The sequence below is a fragment of the Scyliorhinus canicula genome, chromosome 18 (genome assembly GCF_902713615.1).
Source record: "Scyliorhinus canicula chromosome 18, sScyCan1.1, whole genome shotgun sequence".
In the NCBI taxonomy this organism is placed as follows: Eukaryota; Metazoa; Chordata; class Chondrichthyes; order Carcharhiniformes; family Scyliorhinidae; genus Scyliorhinus; species Scyliorhinus canicula.
In genome coordinates this window covers 122,601,474-122,618,784 of record NC_052163.1, presented here as the reverse complement: position 1 = coordinate 122,618,784, position 17,311 = coordinate 122,601,474, and the positions used below count along the sequence as shown (strand labels likewise).

The 17,311-nt window shown below is 48.9% G+C and overlaps 1 protein-coding gene across 1 annotated transcript; it reads left to right on the top strand.

The window, feature by feature from the left end:
- Positions 1 to 1,700: 1,700 nt before the first annotated feature.
- On the top strand, positions 1,701 to 15,668 carry gamt (guanidinoacetate N-methyltransferase). The gene is made up of 6 exons (XM_038778301.1): positions 1,701 to 1,903; positions 2,014 to 2,159; positions 3,042 to 3,105; positions 7,493 to 7,560; positions 11,914 to 12,024; positions 15,508 to 15,668. The coding sequence occupies exons 1-6, from the start codon at positions 1,723 to 1,725 to the stop codon at positions 15,649 to 15,651; spliced, it is 714 nt and encodes a 237-aa protein (XP_038634229.1). The 5' UTR covers positions 1,701 to 1,722; the 3' UTR covers positions 15,652 to 15,668.
- Positions 15,669 to 17,311: the final 1,643 nt, after the last annotated feature.

Genomic DNA, 17,311 nt, shown 5'->3' with positions numbered 1-17,311 from the left:
TCCTGCTCCCTCGTGTATTTTCCAGAAAGGTTGCATAGGTTTTTTAAAAATATATTTTTAGTCTCCTCCTTTTTCACATTTTCTCAGAAAGGTTGCATAGCTGTACAGAGATCTAAATGAATCTACAGTGAAAACTTCAAACTGAAAGCCTAAATTGAAGTAAGGTGCTATAAGGAACCATCTGAAACAAAGACTTTTATCCATTTTACTTATTATTTACCCCCTCTCCCCTTTGTGCTTATCTGTCTTCTGTGTGTCAAGGGTGGGGTGAGTTTAAGTGGGGGTGGGGGGGGGGGGTATAGGAAATAGATAATAATTAACCTGTCGTATTTGCTGCATATTTAATTACAGTTACTGTTATTAATAAAATGAATTGTGTTTAAATTTACAAACCTGGTGACTGTAGTTAGTGGGCAGCCAAAGGCCAAAGGCCTCACGGTAGCATGGTGGTTAGCATCAATGCTTCACAGCTCCAGGGTCCCAGGTTCGATTCCCGGCTGGGTCACTGTCTGTGTGGAGTCTGCACGTCCTCCCCGTGTGTGCGTGGGTTTCCTCCGGGTGCTCCGGTTTCCTCCCACAGCCCAAAGATGTGCGGGTTAGGTGGATTGGCCATGCTAAATTGCCCGTAGTGTGAGGTTAATGGGGGGATTGTTGGGTTACGGCTATACGGGTTACGTGGGTTTAAGTAGGGTGATCATTGCTCGGCACAACATCGAGGGCCGAAGGGCCTGTTCTGTGCTGTACTGTTCTATTAAAGACATTGGGTGTTTTTCTAAGATTGATTTATTGGGTTAAATTCTGTTGAAACTCGAGGTCAACTGGGGTTGGAATTGACTGCTCAGTAGCCTAGGGGGTTGTAACACTCTGCAGGCAATAACTTTGTCAAGGAAAGTTGATACATTCTAAATTTTACATGTAATTGCAATCGATCTGAGACACCTCAGAGTGCCTGCCACATGCTGCATAGAAGGAATGTCAACTGTATTACACTTGCGGCAATGTCGTGGAATGTAATTTTACAATTTTTTTCTGAATGAAGTATATTTTTGGGGGGAAAATGACCACTTAGCTTAGATCCCGGCAAATGTCTGGGACACTGTAGTCAAGAGGTTAACATCTTCGGAAAGGTGGGATTGGGTGTATCATTTAAGGGCAGCACGGTAGCATGGTGGTTAGCATAAATGCTTCACAGCTCCAGGGTCCCAGGTTCGATTCCCGGCTGGGTCACTGTCTGTGCGGAGTCTGCACATCCTCCCCGTGTGTGCGTGGGTTTCCTCCGGGTGCTTCAGTTTCCTCCCACAGTCCAAAGATGTGCGGGTTAGGTGGATTGGCCATGCTAAATTGCCCGTAGTGTCCTAAAAAGTAAGGTTAAGGGGGGGTTGTTGGGTTACGGGTATAGGGTGGATACGTGGGTTTGAGTAGGGTGATCATTGCTCAGCACAACATCGAGGGCCGAAGGGCCTGTTCTGTGCTGTACTGTTCTATGTTCTATTTGTACCTCTTTCCTCACAACAGTCAGCGTTTGTAAAGTTCAGTAACAACTATCCGGCTCCAGTTGCTTTGGACTCGTGTTTATTTATGGTATGTTCACATATGAATTTCACATTGCTGGAAGGCACAGATGCAAAAGTGCAATGTCAGCATAACTCAAGAGCTCTTATAAACCAGCCTCGCCTACCAATGTCCCTTTCCCAAGTGTTGACCAGCCCTTTTTGCAACGGAATGAGTTTGGGAAGACAGAGTCCCATTTTCTCGCAGGGCGAGGACTGTAAACCAAATTGGAGGCTAGCAACCGCCGTGTACGATGAAAGTGATACCCATTTGCGGATCCTGGGCAAACCAGTCATGGGGCGCTGGGAGACTCCATACATGCATTCCCTTGCCACTGTTGCAGCCTCAAACGGTATCGTTCAATTTTCCTTTCAATAAAATTCCATTCTCTTCAAATCCTACTCACATGGAGAAGAGGTGCGGAAGGACATTATTCAGCCCAATTGCTTTCTCTTGCCTTAGGAGGACGTGTTCTGGAAATTGGGTTTGGAATGGCAATTTCAGCCACCAAGATAGAGTCGTTAAATATCGAAGAGCACTGGATCATTGAATGTAATGAAGGTGTGTTTAAAAGATTGCAGGAGTGGGCTAAGGAGCAACCCCACAAGGTAAGCAACCAATGACTAGATATAGTTTCGCAGATCTTCCATTATGCAAATAATTTTAAAATGCTGCAGTTTTCATAGAAAGTTTCATAGAATTTACAGTGCAGAAGGAGGCCATTCAGCCCATCGAGTCTGCAACGGCCCTTGGAAAGAGTGCCCTACTTAAGCCCACGCCTTGACCCCATCCCCGTAACCCCATCTAACTTTTTGGACACTAAGGGGCAATTTGAATTAAATTAAATGAAAATCGCTTATTGTCACGAGTAGGCTTCAATGAACCTGCGACCCTGAAGCTGTGAAGAACCTGTGCTAACCACTGTGCGACCGTGCTGTCCTTCGAATGAGTAGCGGAAAATCTCGAGGGACTGATTGGCATGCTCCTGTTCCTAGGAGACAATAAACCTGGGCCATGTCTGCAGGTTCCGTTGCCCAGGCGAATGTTATAGATCCCACTGGATATGAAGAGGAGCATGGAATTTTCTTGGAATCATGGCAAAGCTTTCCTCCCTCAGCAAATACCATCACAACACAATTCCTGGTTTTTCACCTATTTGCTGTTTGTGAGCCCCTGCTGTATGCAGGTAAAGTGGCAAACCTACGTGACAACAGTCAATGCATTTCAAAATTGTGCATATGGTAAGTACATTGAGACATCTCAAACAGATTGTAAGACAATGCAAGGAAATGCGAGGCCCTCCTTTATATGACAACAGTAGTAGAATAATAAAACTCTGCAGCACACAATCACTTGGTGCAGCTATTTTGTGGGAATGGTTTTCTCCAGTAAAGCCTGGCAGTGAAATCCCACTTTCTGGCCAATAATGAGGAAAGGGCAGTTTCAATCTACTCATAATTTATATTAGTCTTGCACATTTCCCAATTCAGGTTGTTCTCCTGAAGGGACTCTGGGAGGATATAGTTTCAACATTACCAGATACACATTTTGATGGTAAGTCTGACATTTGTGTTTTATCTGTGAAGTACTTTCTTACTAAACCTTTGTCCGTGTGAAACAATTAAAAAAAATTAGTAGCACAATGGTTAGCACTGCCGCTTCACAGCGCCAGGGTCTCAGGTTCGATTCCCGGCTTGGGTCACTGTACTGTGCTGAGTCTGCGCGTTCTCCTCGCATTTGCGTGAGTTTCCTCCGGTTTCCTCCCACAAGTCCCCAAAGACGTGCTTGCTCGGTGAATTAGATATTCCGAACTAGAACGTAGAACACACAGTGCAGAAAGAGGCCATTCGACCCATCTGCACCAACCCACTTAAGCCCTCACTTCCACCCAATCCCCGTAACCCAAAAACCCCTCCTAACCTTTTTGGTCACTAAGGGCAATTTATCATGGCCAGTCCACCCAACCTGCACGTCTTTCGGGACGTGTGGGAGGAAACCGGAGCACCCGGTGGAAACCCACGCTGTCAGGGGGAGAACGTGCAGACTCCGCACAGACAGTGACCCAGTGGGGAATCGAACCTGGGACCCTGGTGCTGTGAAGCCACAGTGCTATCCACTGTGCTACCATGCTGCCCTAAAATTCTCCCTCAAGTGTACCCGAACAGGCAACGGAGTGTGGCGACTAGGGGATTTTCACAGTAACTTAATTGCAGTGTTAGTGTAAGAGTACTTGTGACATGAATAAAGATTTAAAAAATAAAGATTAGAACATTTTCCAGCTCTGCCCTCCATCCACGCAGCCTCTGCCTTCATTCCCAGTCAAAATTTATCATTGGTAATTTCCGTCATGGCCATACTAAATGAAAACTCCTGGCAGACTATTGATAAGTTACTTGATTGCACCATGAGCAGTTATTTGTTTATGGTGTCCCCTTTGCCCTCTAGTCCTACTGCATACAGTACACACTCTTGTGTTCTAAATAATAACATAACAGTAATGTGCACAGGTACGGAACAAGCCCATGGTTCAGATCGAGTCAATCTTAATTACCCACGATAATAATCAGAAACTTGTGGAGTGATTTAAACACTGTTGACAGCTTGTTTTTTTTTCCAAATGCTACTTATTTTTAAAAAAAATTTAGAGTATCCAATTCATTTTTTTCAATTAAGGGGCAATTTTAGCGTGGCCAGTCCACCTACCCCGCATATCTTTGGGTTGTGGGGGCGAAACCCACACAAACACAGGGAGAATGTGCTAACTCCACACGGACAGTGACCCAGAGCCGGGATCGAACCTGGGACCTCGGCGCCATGAAGCTTCAGGGCGTCAAATGCTACTTATATGATCGCAACATATACTGCAATTAGTGTTTAACACTTGTACTTATGCGCAGAGGGATTGGAACTGAATTACTCCTGTCCCTTCACCTGTTAAAGCATTTAGAATAGCATCTGGAAGAGTAAAGAACAGGTGCCTGATTTTATCTCTATTTTATTGAATGAGCTTCGAGTTAAAGTCTCGCCCCAAATGTCAGCTGTAAATCATAGTCAGAAGTGCAGATAAGCCAAGAACAACCTTTTAGCAGCACTGTCACAGAGTACACAGATTAGTCTTTGGGGGAGCCAAGGTCACTCAGAGTTTTTTAAAAAATTTAGGTTATCCAATTCATTTTTTCCAATTAAGGGGCAATTTAGTGTGGCCAATCCACCTACCTTGCACATCTTTGGGTTGTGGGGGCGAAATCCACGCAAACACGGGGAGAATGTGCAAACTCCACACGGACAGTGACCCAGAGCTGGGATCGAACCTGGGACCTCGGTGCCGTGAGGCAGCGGCACTAACCACTGTGCCACCGTGCTGCCCTTAAGGCCACTCAGAGTTAATAGGTGTGCAGCGCTATTCTGCCAGTGAAACTGCTGCTGGAAATGAGCTGCCAAGACAGTTGTCTGCTGTTCCAACATTACAAACATCAAGTGGTTCTCGGCTCTTTTAAATTCAAATCTCGAAAGTTGTGCAGGATTGTTCTCCGGGTTCCCCAGTTGTGTGTTTCTCGGGGGTGCACCGTTTGCTGGCAGCGGGATCTCCCATTGGAGCCAGCACACGCCACCGGGAAACCCACATGCGGGGTTGCGCTGCTGGTGGGAAAGGAGGATCTCCAGTCATTGGCTTTGTAGTTTGGAGCTGCGTGCACTGACACATGACTCACACCTAACACTAAATGTAGAGCTGGGATTTTGGCTGGCTGCATAAATATTTGCGATTTATTTTGGGTCAGCTTCCCGGCTCCCCACTACTGCTTCCACCTTTTGACACAGTAACCTTGGGCGGGATTCTCCATTGCCCAATGCTGAAATCATATTCGGCGACTGGGCGGAAAATGGGCTTCGATGCCGAAATCAGGGTACGTGGTGGTTTGACGTTGGTCAGCCATGCTCCGCTCCTCCAAACTGGCATCATCATGACGAGAATTGCGCACCGTTGCAACAGTGTCATCGGCTGGCCCACCCGCGATGCTCCGCTCCCGATGGGCCGTGTTCCCGATGGCGCGGGACACGTGTGGTCTCAGCCGAGTGAGAACCCAGCGTGGCGGCTGCGGACTGTGTCCAGCGCCACCACACTCGGCCGGGTTCCGTGCCGCTGGCTGGGGAAGCCTCTGCGAACGCTGGGGGGGTGGCGGGTGGCCAGGTGGTGGGCTGTGAGGTCGCGGATGACAGGTTAGGTCCACGCACGGCCGGCGCCATGGTATATGGCCCAACCACTGCAGGTCGTCAGCCGTGCGCATGTGTGGCCCGGGACATGGTCATTCTCCAGCCATTTTCGGCGCAGGTGTTTTGCGCGGCGCCGGTGCGAGCCCCTCACCAGTCCCGCAATCGGTGAGGGTTTCACACCGATTGTTTCGTCGTAAAAGACCACACATGTTGTGCTGGCGCCGGCACATAGCCGCTGAAACGGCGAATCCAGCCCCTTTGCTCGGCCACAGGATTTCAGCAAGCTATTTGTCTATGTCAAGGAGTCAAGTCCAAATCTGTTTTCAACACTGAAACCCACACAATTTCATTTTCTTTTGTGTAATAAATTTAGAGTGCCCAATTCGTTTTTTCCAATTCAGGGCACAATTTAGCATGGCCAATCCACCTATCCTGCACATCTTTGGGTTGTGGGGGCGAAATCCACGCAAACATGGGGAAAATGTGCAAAATCACACAGACAGTGACCCACAGCCAGGATCAAACCTGGGACCTCGGCGCCGTGAGGCAGCAGAGATAACCACTGCGCCACCGTGCTGCCTTCACAAATTCATTTTCCAACAGCGATCACAGGCTGATGATCAGGACCTGGACTCCTGACTTACTTTTCTCATCTCCAGCGATCTATCACTCCGGTCCATAGTAGCATTCAACAACAGAGATCAACATAGATTGGCAATCAAAACCTGGACCTTGTCAGTCAGTATGGCTCAACAGTGCGCAGGATTGTCTCCTTTAAGCTACTGGGGAGTTATGTCCGTTTTATTGCAAATTTGAAAAACCTCTACCTTTTTGCTCAACCCTTCCATGGCTGTGCCCTTCCCCATCTCTGTAACCTCCTCCAGCCCAACAACACTCCCAGATCTCCGTGCTGCTCCAATTCCGCCTTCATACGTTCACTATTTCCTTCGGCCCATCATCAATAGCTGCATTAAAAGCAAAATACTGCGGATGCTGGAAACCTGAAATAAAAACAGAAAATGCTGGATGAGCTCAGCTGGTCTCCGCAGTGGTTAGCACTGCTGCCTCACGGCGCCGAGGACCCAGGTTCGATCCCAGCCCTGGGTCACTGACGCCGTGGACTTTGCACGTTCTCCCCGTGCCTGCGTGGGTTTCACCCCCACAACCCAAAGATCTGCAGGGTAGGTGGATTGGCCACGCTAAAATTGCCCCTTAATTGAAAAAAATGAATTGAGTACTCTAAATTTATAACAAAAAAACAATTTTGCCTCTCCCCCTTTTTTTACAATGCTCTTTAAAACCTACCTAATTGATGAAGCTTTATCTTAATGTCGCTTTCTTTGACTTGGTTTCAATTGTTTTTATATGATTACACTCCTGTGAAGTGTCTTGTGTCTTCGTACCACATTAAAGATGCTGCATAAATGCATGCTGTTGTATACTTTTTAAAAATTATTTTTTTTCAATTAAGGGCACAATTGAGCGTGGCCAATCCACCTACCCTGCAGATCTTTGGGTTGTGGGGGTGAAACCCACGCAAGCACGGGGAGAACGTGCAAAGTCCACGACGTCAGTGACCCAGGGCTGGGATCGAACCTGGGTCCTCGGCGCCATGAGACTGCAGTACTAACCACTGCGCCACCGTGCTGCCCTAAAGTTGTTGTATATTTGACCTCTGGATGTGAAAGCAAATTAGATTTTTCTTTTTCTTTTTCGATTTGTTTTCCAGGAATTCTTTATGACACTTACCCATTGTCAGAAGCAACCTGGCACACCCATCAGTTTGCTTTTATAAAGGTAAGTGCAGGGGGGGGAGACCAGGTTTTGCAGTCAGTGTCAGTACTCGGAATTTAGAAGGACGCGGGAGGATCTTATAGAAACATATAAAATTATGAAGGGAATAGATAGGATAGATGCGGGGAGGTTGTTTCCACTGGCAGGTGAAATAAGGGGAAGTAGATTTAGGACTGAATTTAGGAGGAACTTCTTCACCCAAAGGGTTGTGAATCTATGGAATTCCTTGCCCAGTGAAGCAGTAGAGGCTCCTTCATTAAATGTTTTTAAGATAAAGATAGATAGTTTTTTGAAGAATAAAGAGATTAAGAGTTATGGGGCGGAATTCTCTGACCCCCCACAGGGTCAGGGAATCGCCCGGGGCCGGCGTAAATCCCGCCCCCGCCGTGGCCGGAATTCTCCGCCACCCGGGAACCGGCGGGAGCGGGAATCATGCCCCGCCGATTGGCGTGCCCCCCAACGGCGATTCTCCGGCCCGCGATGGGCTGAAATCCCGCCGCTGACAGGCCTCTCCCGCCGGCGGGAATTGGAGCACCTCTGGTGCCGGCGGGATTGGCGGCGCAAGCGGGCCCCCGGGGTCCTGGGGGGGGCGCTGGGCGATTGGATCCCGGGGGGTGCCCCCACGATTGGGGCCCACCGATCGGCGGGCGGGCCAGTGCCGTGGGGGCACTCTTTTCTTCCGCCGCCGCCACGGCCTCCACCATGGCGGAGGTGGAAGAGACCCCCTTACTGCGCATGTGCCGGTGATGACGTCAGCGGCCTCTGACGCACCGGCGCATGCGTGGACCGGCGAAGGCCTTTCGGTCAGCCCCGACGCCGGGCGGCGGGCGCCAAAGGCCGTTGGCGCCGGTTTTTCCGCCGGCCGGCGGAGCAGAAACCACTCTGGCACGGGCCTAGCCCCTAAAGGTGCCTGAGTGGTTGGCGCCACTCTGCTACGCCGGGACCCCCTGCCCCGCTTGGTAGGGGAGAATCCCAGCCATGGTGTTCAGGCCGGAAAGTGGAGCTGAGTCCACAAAAGATCTGCCATGATCTCATTGAATGGCGGAGCAGGCTCGAGGGGACAGATGGCCGACTCCTGCTCCTAGTTCTTATGAAAACCGTATGTGCTTATTCACAGTCTTTTGTCAATGGGCCTTTGCACTGGAAGTTGCTGTGATTGGAAATCCAAATCAGCGGCCTGCCCTCTGCAGGAGATCTGAAAGCTGTGTGAACATTAACCAGTCAAAACAAAGAATTCTTGTTCATGCTGGCAGAATCTGTACCAGGAAGTGCAAGTTAGAAGTCAGTGCCAAATCATGTACAGCATGTTAAATCGAGAGAAGGAGAGAAAGATGGCATTAGGAGACAGAAAACATTTAGAAATAAACTTGTTTTTAAACCTCCAATAAGAATTAAAGCCTGATGAAACTTGCAGCTAGTTAGTTGCCAATGTCCAAGACAGTCATTGGCTAATTAAGGTCTATCATGAAGTTGAAAATTCACTGACATTTGAGTGAACAACTTCAACTTTTTCTGGAGAGTTTAGTGGGTATTCAACATGACCTTCCATGTATATGATTGTTGAATCTCTCGGTGAGTTGACGTGGTGGCCTTCCGTTTGATGGACCGATTTTTGGTCCCGCGGGGAATGAAGAAATAAGGCGGGTTCCTCCGTTTTGGAGACCAAGTCCCCACGCTGTCGTGAAAACTGTGGTCTTTTACGCCAGGAAAACTGGTGTCAAAAGACTCCTTGTTTTGCTGGAGGCTAGCAAGGAGGCAGCGTAGAGCTTGCAGCTCTAGCTGCTGATACGGCCCCCTGCACTCCGGATCAGGGGCCACGCCTGCAGCGGCCGCGTCGTGCTCCATGGCGGACCTAGACTACCAAATTAGTGCCCTAGATCGGGCTCTCATGCACCCTGGACCGCCCGTCCACATTGCCCCAGCCCCGACTGAAGCCCCACCTGCCCGCCGATCGTCCCTCCCCCGACTGTGGACTGTGGCAGCCCTGGACTGAGCCCGCGAGGATCCCGAATGGCTGGGACTATGAGAGTCCCACACCGTTGAGAATTTAGTCGATCAGCGACAGAGTAGCGCGGGACAGACCTCAGGCAATGGCCTGAGATGGCGGATACCCGGCGCGGCATTCTCCTCAAGTACGCCGATTTTCAGGGGGTGGAGAATTGAAATACCGGCGGCACACCCAATTTCGGCAGCAAAACAGATTCTCCGCCCCGTCGGCGAATGCGATTTTGGCGTCAGGAGCGGTATAATCGAGCCCATAGAGTCCCTACAGTGCAGAAGGAAGTTGTACCACCCATTGAGTCAGCACCAACCCTTCGAAAGACCAGTCTACCTAGGCCACTCCCTTGCCATATCCCCGTAACCCCACCTGGCCTGCACATCTTGGACACGAAGGAGCAACCAAATATATGGCCAATCTACCTCATCCATGTGGGAGGAAACTGGAACATCTGGAGGAAAACCACGCAGACCTGGGGAGAAAGTGCCTTCTCCACACAGTCACCCAAGGCCAGAACTGAACCCCGGTCCCTGGCACTGTGAGGCATCAGTGCTAACCATTGTGCCACCGTACTGCCCTGGGATATGTGGAGCAGGCGGGAAAGTAGAGTTGAAGCTCTAGAACAGCCTTGATCATATTGGATGGTGGAGCAGGCGCGATGGGTCATACAGTTCACTCCCATTCGGGTTTCTTGTACTCTTGTGTCTCAAGAGATGATCACTCAGGGCTTGAGGTCAACTCTTGTGTCTTTTTAAAATAAATTTAGAATACCCAATTCTTTTTTTTTCCCAATTAAGGGACAATTTAGTGTGCCAGTCCACCTACCCTGCACATCTTTGGGTTGTGGGGGTGAGATCCACGCAGACATGGGGAGAATGTGCAAACTCCACATGGTCAGTGGCCTGGATCGAACCTGGGTCACCACTTAAGCCCTATTTCGCACAATTAACGAGAGCCCCCGTCATTTAGCAGCCTCCCCAGCAAGTGGTCACGCTGGCGCTGATTAGTACTCCTTTTGAAAAACGTGAACCCGGCGGAAGGGTTTCTGTGGGGAGCCGAGGAGGTGAGTTGCCATCTTTGCTCACAGGCTGCTGCCCCTAGTGCTCGGGTATGAGGAACCCACGGCTGGGGGTGGGGGACCCTCTGCAGGGGTGGGTCGCCATGGGAGGGTGGGGGCGAGGCACGGGCAGGGGGCAACTGCTCTCGGCACCAACATGCCAACCCCTGGATTGTTTACCCATTCCAGGGGCAACCGTTGTCCCTGCCCATCTGCCCCAATGACCATCCGTAACCACCAGTGACTGCCAGGGCTCTGGCCGTACGTCTAAAGGCTATCGCTGATCGGGAATTGGCAATCATGGTTAAGTGAGCACTTCACAGATGCCAAGTGGATGCCCATGGGCGAGCCGTGTAGCATGTGGAAGCCATTGTCTAGTATCCCAATCACACCTCGATATCTGGACACTGTGTTTGAACAATGCGGGAGGCAACACCACACATCCGAACACCCAGGGGATGGTACAGGGACATGCCCACAGCCGGAGGGTGGGTGAGCGCCGGGGGGGGGGGGATGCCTGGAGACATGGGTAAAGGGTCCGCTCGCATTGCGGAAGAGGAAGTGACAGAGGCAGCATAATGGTTGTGCAAAAAGGTGTTTAATGTGTTGTACAGTACCCCACTCCCAATGGTGCTGCCCCCCCACCTTCCCAATCCCCTCACCTCCCCACCCTCTACTTAACCCCAACCCCTCCCCCCCGTGCCCTCAGTGATCCTCAACGTGCTTGGCCCTCCTAGTTCTACCGCTATGTCTAGGTTGTCCAGGATGCACATCTGAGGTGGAGGCTGCCAGCTGCTTACCTCGTCCCGTGGCCTTTGATGCGTTGGGCTGAGCGCCGGGAAGCTCGCGGCAACTCCCACTCGCCACCACACTTAGAAATCTTTCCAGAGAATCGCGCCCACAGGACAAGAGAATATTCCGCCACATGTTGCAATGTGCTCCCCCTCCCATTGCTACTGAGGAGTTACTGGCCTATTGCCCCCTTCCAGAGCATCTAAACTCGTTCCCATTGAATGTTCTTGTCTCTATTGTCAACCTATCATTGTCCACATTCCAATTGTCCTCCTGCTTTTCCATCCTGCCCTCCCCGTCTCCTATTACTTGATCCTGTCTCCTCCCCATTTCCTCCCTCTAAATCCTGTTAATTCCTCACAATCTTGATATTACAGTTGGCGTTGACTCGCCTTGTGCAAAGTCATTGGTGGTTCAGCTGTTTTAATCTATCAGATAAATCCAGGAAGGACAGGAGGGAAACGTTCAGCCGAATCAAGCTGTAGTCTTTAAATTATTTTTCTTTCAGGGGCATGCCTGGCGATTGCTGAAGCCTGGAGGTGTTCTTACATATTGCAACCTCACCTCCTGGGGAGAGCTACTGAAGGGAAAGTATAATGACATTGAAAAAATGTTCCAGGTAAAAAAAATAACAAACGGCCATTATCTGAACCTACAGTGCAATGTGGGAGTGATTTACATGATCCATTTGGAAGCTGTCAACGCTGACCGTGTACTCCCAAGAGCTTGTATTTCTCAGTTATTTCACAAGTACTTTTATCATTAAGTTTTCATGAGAACTATTTTACAACCAAGGTTCCAGCACATGGGAGTTGCTATGGCCATCAGGGTTATTATGTCTTATTATTGCTTTGAAAATTCTATTTTGTTATTTCGAAAAAGAGTTTGTTCGGTATGTGAACAGACCAGAAATCGGGAGAGAAAAAGTTTAATTGAACTTACATTGATATAGCATCTTTCATGTCCTCAGGGAACCCATAAGTGCTCAACTGCAAACGAATTACTTTTTTAGAAGGCAGACGATGTTATATGAACAAACATGACAGTCAATTTGCAAACAACAACGTTTGACAAGTACTAATGGAATGACTGGTTAATATGCTTTGGTGATGGATGAAGGATATGTGTTAGGTAGGGCAAGGGGACAACTCCACCTACATCGAGTCTTAGAGCACAAAACGAGTCCCTTCGACCCATCGCCTTTGCACTGACTATCAAGCACCTATCTATTGTAATCCCATTTTCCACCACTTGGTCCGTAGCCTTGTGTGCTGTGGTGGTTCAAATGCCCATCGAAGTGTTCCTCAAAAGTTGTGAGGGTTCCCGTCTCTACCACCCATTCAGGCAGTGAGTGTCACCAACTCTGGGTGAAGACATTTTTCTGCAAATACCCTCTAAATCTTCTGCCACTTGCCTTAAATTTATGCCCCTGGTTATTGACCCCGATACTAAGGGGAAAAGTTCCTTCCTATCCACCCTATCTATGTCCCTCATAATCTTATGCATCTCGATCACGTTCCCCCTCAGCCTTCTCTGCTCTAAGGAAAATGGCATCAGCTTAACCAGCCTCTCCTCATGGTTGAAACCCTCCAGCCCAGGCAACATTCTGGTGAATCTTTTCTGCACCCTTTCTAGTGCAATGACATCCTTCCTATAGTGTGCCGACGAGAACTGCACACAGTACTCTAGCTGTGGCTTAATGAGCGTTTTATGCAGCTCCATCATCACCTGCCTGCTCTTATATTCTATGCCTCGGCTAATAACGGCAAGAATCCTGTGTGTGGGCAGCACGGTGGCCTAGTGGTTAGCACAACCGCCTCACGGCGCTGAGGTCCCAGGTTCGATCCCGGCTCTGGGTCACTGTCCGTGTGGAGTTTGCACATTCTCCCCGTGTCTGCGTGGGTTTCGCCCCCACAACCCAAAAATGTGCGGAGTAGGTGGATTGGCCACGCTAAATTGCCCCTTAATTGGAAAAAATAATTGGGTAATCTAAATTTATAAAAAAAAAAAAAATCCTGTGTGCCTTCTTAACCACCTTATCTACCCATCTGGCTGTCTTCAGGGATCGATGGACATGCACGCAAGGTCCCTCTGATCCTCTGTACTAGCATTCATTGTGTATTCCCTTGTCTTGCTAGTCCTCTTAAAATGCATCACCTCACTTTTCAGGGTTAAATTCCAAGTTTCACTGTTCTGCCCGCCTGACTAGCCCGTCTATATCATCCTGCGATCTAAGGCTTCCCTCCTCACTATTTATCACTACAGCAATTTGCATATCAACTCCGCACCAGCTGATCATACCTCCTGCTTTCACGTCTAGATCATTAACGTGCACCACAAACAACAAACGGCAGATGGGGCATTGGTTTGATACCCCACCCAAAAGACATCTCCAGCAATGCAGCCCCCTCCAGTGTCAGCCTAGATTATGTGCTCAATTCCGCTAGTGAGGTTGCACTCACAACTTCCTGACTCACAGGCACCTTACAGTGCACCACACAAATCAATAATTCAGGGGGTCGGTTCAGCGGACAAATATTAAAGCCTGCTTTTGGGGGCGTTTAACGGGGTGTTTCATGGCAGCTGCAGCGCCAAGAATGACCCCGCTATTCACCGGCACTTTGCCATTATTGTTGACCTCAGGGAGTATCTCTCTGCCGAGGCCACACTTTAGTTAATTTCCTGCTGGTAAGCTGAACTCGTCAATAGGAATGGCCCGTCACAGATTGGGGCACCATTTTCATCGGCAGCCCTGATCTTTCACCCACCACCACCCCGCGTTTCAAGCCCCCCCCCCCCCCCCCCCCCCCCCCCCCCGCCCCCGCTTTATCAATCCCCCTCAGCTCCCCAACCTTATTGAGGCCCCGGAGAAACCCCCCTCTACCCCCTCCAATTAGCAAGTCGTCCCCCCCCCCCTCACAGGCCTGGCCTCTGGCAGTGCCAACTTGGCACTGGGGCACCCTGGCACTCGCTGCCTGACACCCCGACAGTGCCAAGGTGCCCAGGTGCCACAGGGAGAGCCCGGGAACCACCCTTCCCTGTCCCCCGACCACTCAGGTGTTTCCCAGGACCTGCAAGACTTTCTCAGGTAAGTACTAAACGGTGTCTGGCAAGGTCTCACACGAGCGGCCGTTGAGTCCCATGCGGTGGGTGAATCTGGCATCAGGGTATTTAAATACGCAGATCTGGATCTCGTCCAGGGAAAGTGAGATCCAGATCATGCCAGGCGGAGAGAGTCGGGTAACACGCAATTGGCCGGCGCCGGGCGTGGAATACAATTTGAAGCTCTCCCGGGATTCACCCGTTGCGCCCGGATCCATGCTGGGCACAACAGGATCGCTGAATCACGCCCTAGGGCTTAGACTTAAGAGCGATGACAATTTCCATTTAAAATCTTACTAAGACAGAGAAGGAAGCTATTCATGGATTTTATTCTAGTTGAAATGGGAACTTGAATCCAGTTTCCAATGACCATCAACCTACAAGACTTACTCTAATTTCATGTCAATTGAACAAACTCATTTAGAGATCAGAGGATCTTCAGGTGAGGTGGGAAAATGGTGCAGTAAAAAGTGGGACTGTGAGGTTGAGGTCCCGTATATTGTTGTGGCAGAATCGAGGGGAGATTTACCTCTAAACTGCTTCACCTCGCCTGAGGGTAGCAGCCGGCGCTTGAGATGGAAAATGTTCTGGTTCCCTGTCCCTTACCTTGAGGATCATCTCCATGTCTTTTTTAAAATAAATTTAGAGTACCCAATTCATTTTTTCCAATTAAGGGGCAATTTAGCTTGGCCAATCCACCTCGCCTACACATTTTTTGGGTTGTGGGGGCGAAACCCACACAAACACGGGGAGAATGTGCAAACTCCACACGGACAGTGACCCAGAGCTGGGATCGAACCTGGGACCTCGGCGCTGTGAGGCCCCAGTGCTGTGCCACCGTGCTGCCCTTATCTCCATGTCTTTTAAAATACATGCTATGTTGCATTTCTCAATTATTTTTTAATTATAAATAAGGATAACGTTTTGAATGTCTGGGATGTGCTGTACTGTGTGATCAGTTTCACATTTCCTATAAAATGTACATCTTTAATCTGTCCAGGAAACACAAGTGTCTCATTTGGTGGAGGCTGGCTTCATGAAGGAGAACATTCATACCAGTGTGATGGACCTCCTTCCTCCCGAAGATTGCAGAGTCTATGCGTTTCCTAAGATGATCACACCAACGATAACTAAACACTCATAAACAACCTTTTACTAGCACAATTGTGAAGAATCATCACTACAGCTTTAAGAGTGATTAAAAATGAGCACCGCAATGGTTAGCACTGTTGCCTCACAGTGCCAAGGACCTGGGTTTGATCCCTGCCCCGGATCACTGTCTGTGCGGAGTTTGCACATTTTCCCCGTGTCTGCGTGGGTCTCACGTCCACAACCCAAAGATGGGCAGTGTAGGTGGATTGGCCACCAAAAAGATATCTTATTTTCCAACAGTTTTTCATAGACGTTGATGCACAAATGTCTTGGAGCCCTCCAAAAAACCCAATGGGGTAGTTATACTAGGCACTAGATGACAAAGCAAGAAATATGTGAGGCTGTCTCCTGATGAGAATCTCATACCTTTAGACCACTTGAATTATGTTTCCACTTCATCCTGATGTGTAATCACAACTGTTGTATTATTGGTTCAAAAGTGGCAATATAACTAAAACAAATTGAGCAACACCTGCGCACCTTGGCTCAAATCCACCATGGCAGATGAGGAAATTTGATTTCAATAAAAAATCTAACGATGACCATTATCGATTGCTGTTAAAAACCCACCTGCCCTTTCGGGAAGGAAATCTGCCATCCTTACCTGATCTGGCCTACATGTGACCCACACATCCGTAGCGGTGTGGTTGACTCTCAAATCCTCTCTGAAACGGAGGGGAGTTAGGAATGGGCAATAAGTACAGCTCCAGCCAGTGATCTCCACAACCTGTAAATAACATTTTTAAAGATGAAGATATTGTGAACATTGTATATTTTGAAGAAAGCTTCCACACATTGAATCACAAATCCAGGCACAAGTCAGATATTTATCACATCATCTTTTGTGTTTCCCCATACCTGAATTGGTCCTCATGCTTCTTTAAGTCCCCTCTCTCCACTATTCCTAGAATCAACAACAAAACATCTGTTTATATACTGCCAGAGTCGTTTAACGATATAAAATATCCCAAGATGCTTCGTAGGTAAGTTATAAAACAAAATATGAGACCGAGCCAGGATTAGATTAATGCTGATATCTCATAGGGTCGTGGGCTGGAGGAAATTACTAAGATTACAGAGATTTGAGGCCGTGTAAGGATTTGAAAAAAAGGATAAGATTTTAAAATCGAGAGTCCAATGTATGTTGATGAGCATAGGATGATGGGTGAAAGGGACTTGGGACGAGAATGGGCATGGGCAGCAGAATACTGATTTCCCCCAAGTTTATAAAGGGTATAATGAGAGAAATCAGCCAGGACTGTGTTGGAATAGTCAATACTAGAGGTAAAAATGACAGAGGTGATGGTCTCCATGGCAGACAAGCTGAGGCACAGGAGCCAGGACAGGCAATGTTGCAGAGGTGGCCGTTCCACTAATGGTGCAGGTATGCGGTCGGAATCTCATCAGAGGCTCAAATATCACGTCGAGATTGTGAACAATGTTGTTCAGCCTCAGATAGATACCAAGGATTGGTGTGGGGTCAATAGCGAGCGAACAGAATTTATTTAGTGTGGACCAAAGACAATGGGCAGAAATGTACAACACCGATGGGGCGGGGGTGAGCCGTTCAAACGTCCATTGCCTTCATTTGGCAGGATTGGAAAAACGGCAGGCGAGCTGGGAAATTCCATGAGACGCCTTCACCATTCCCA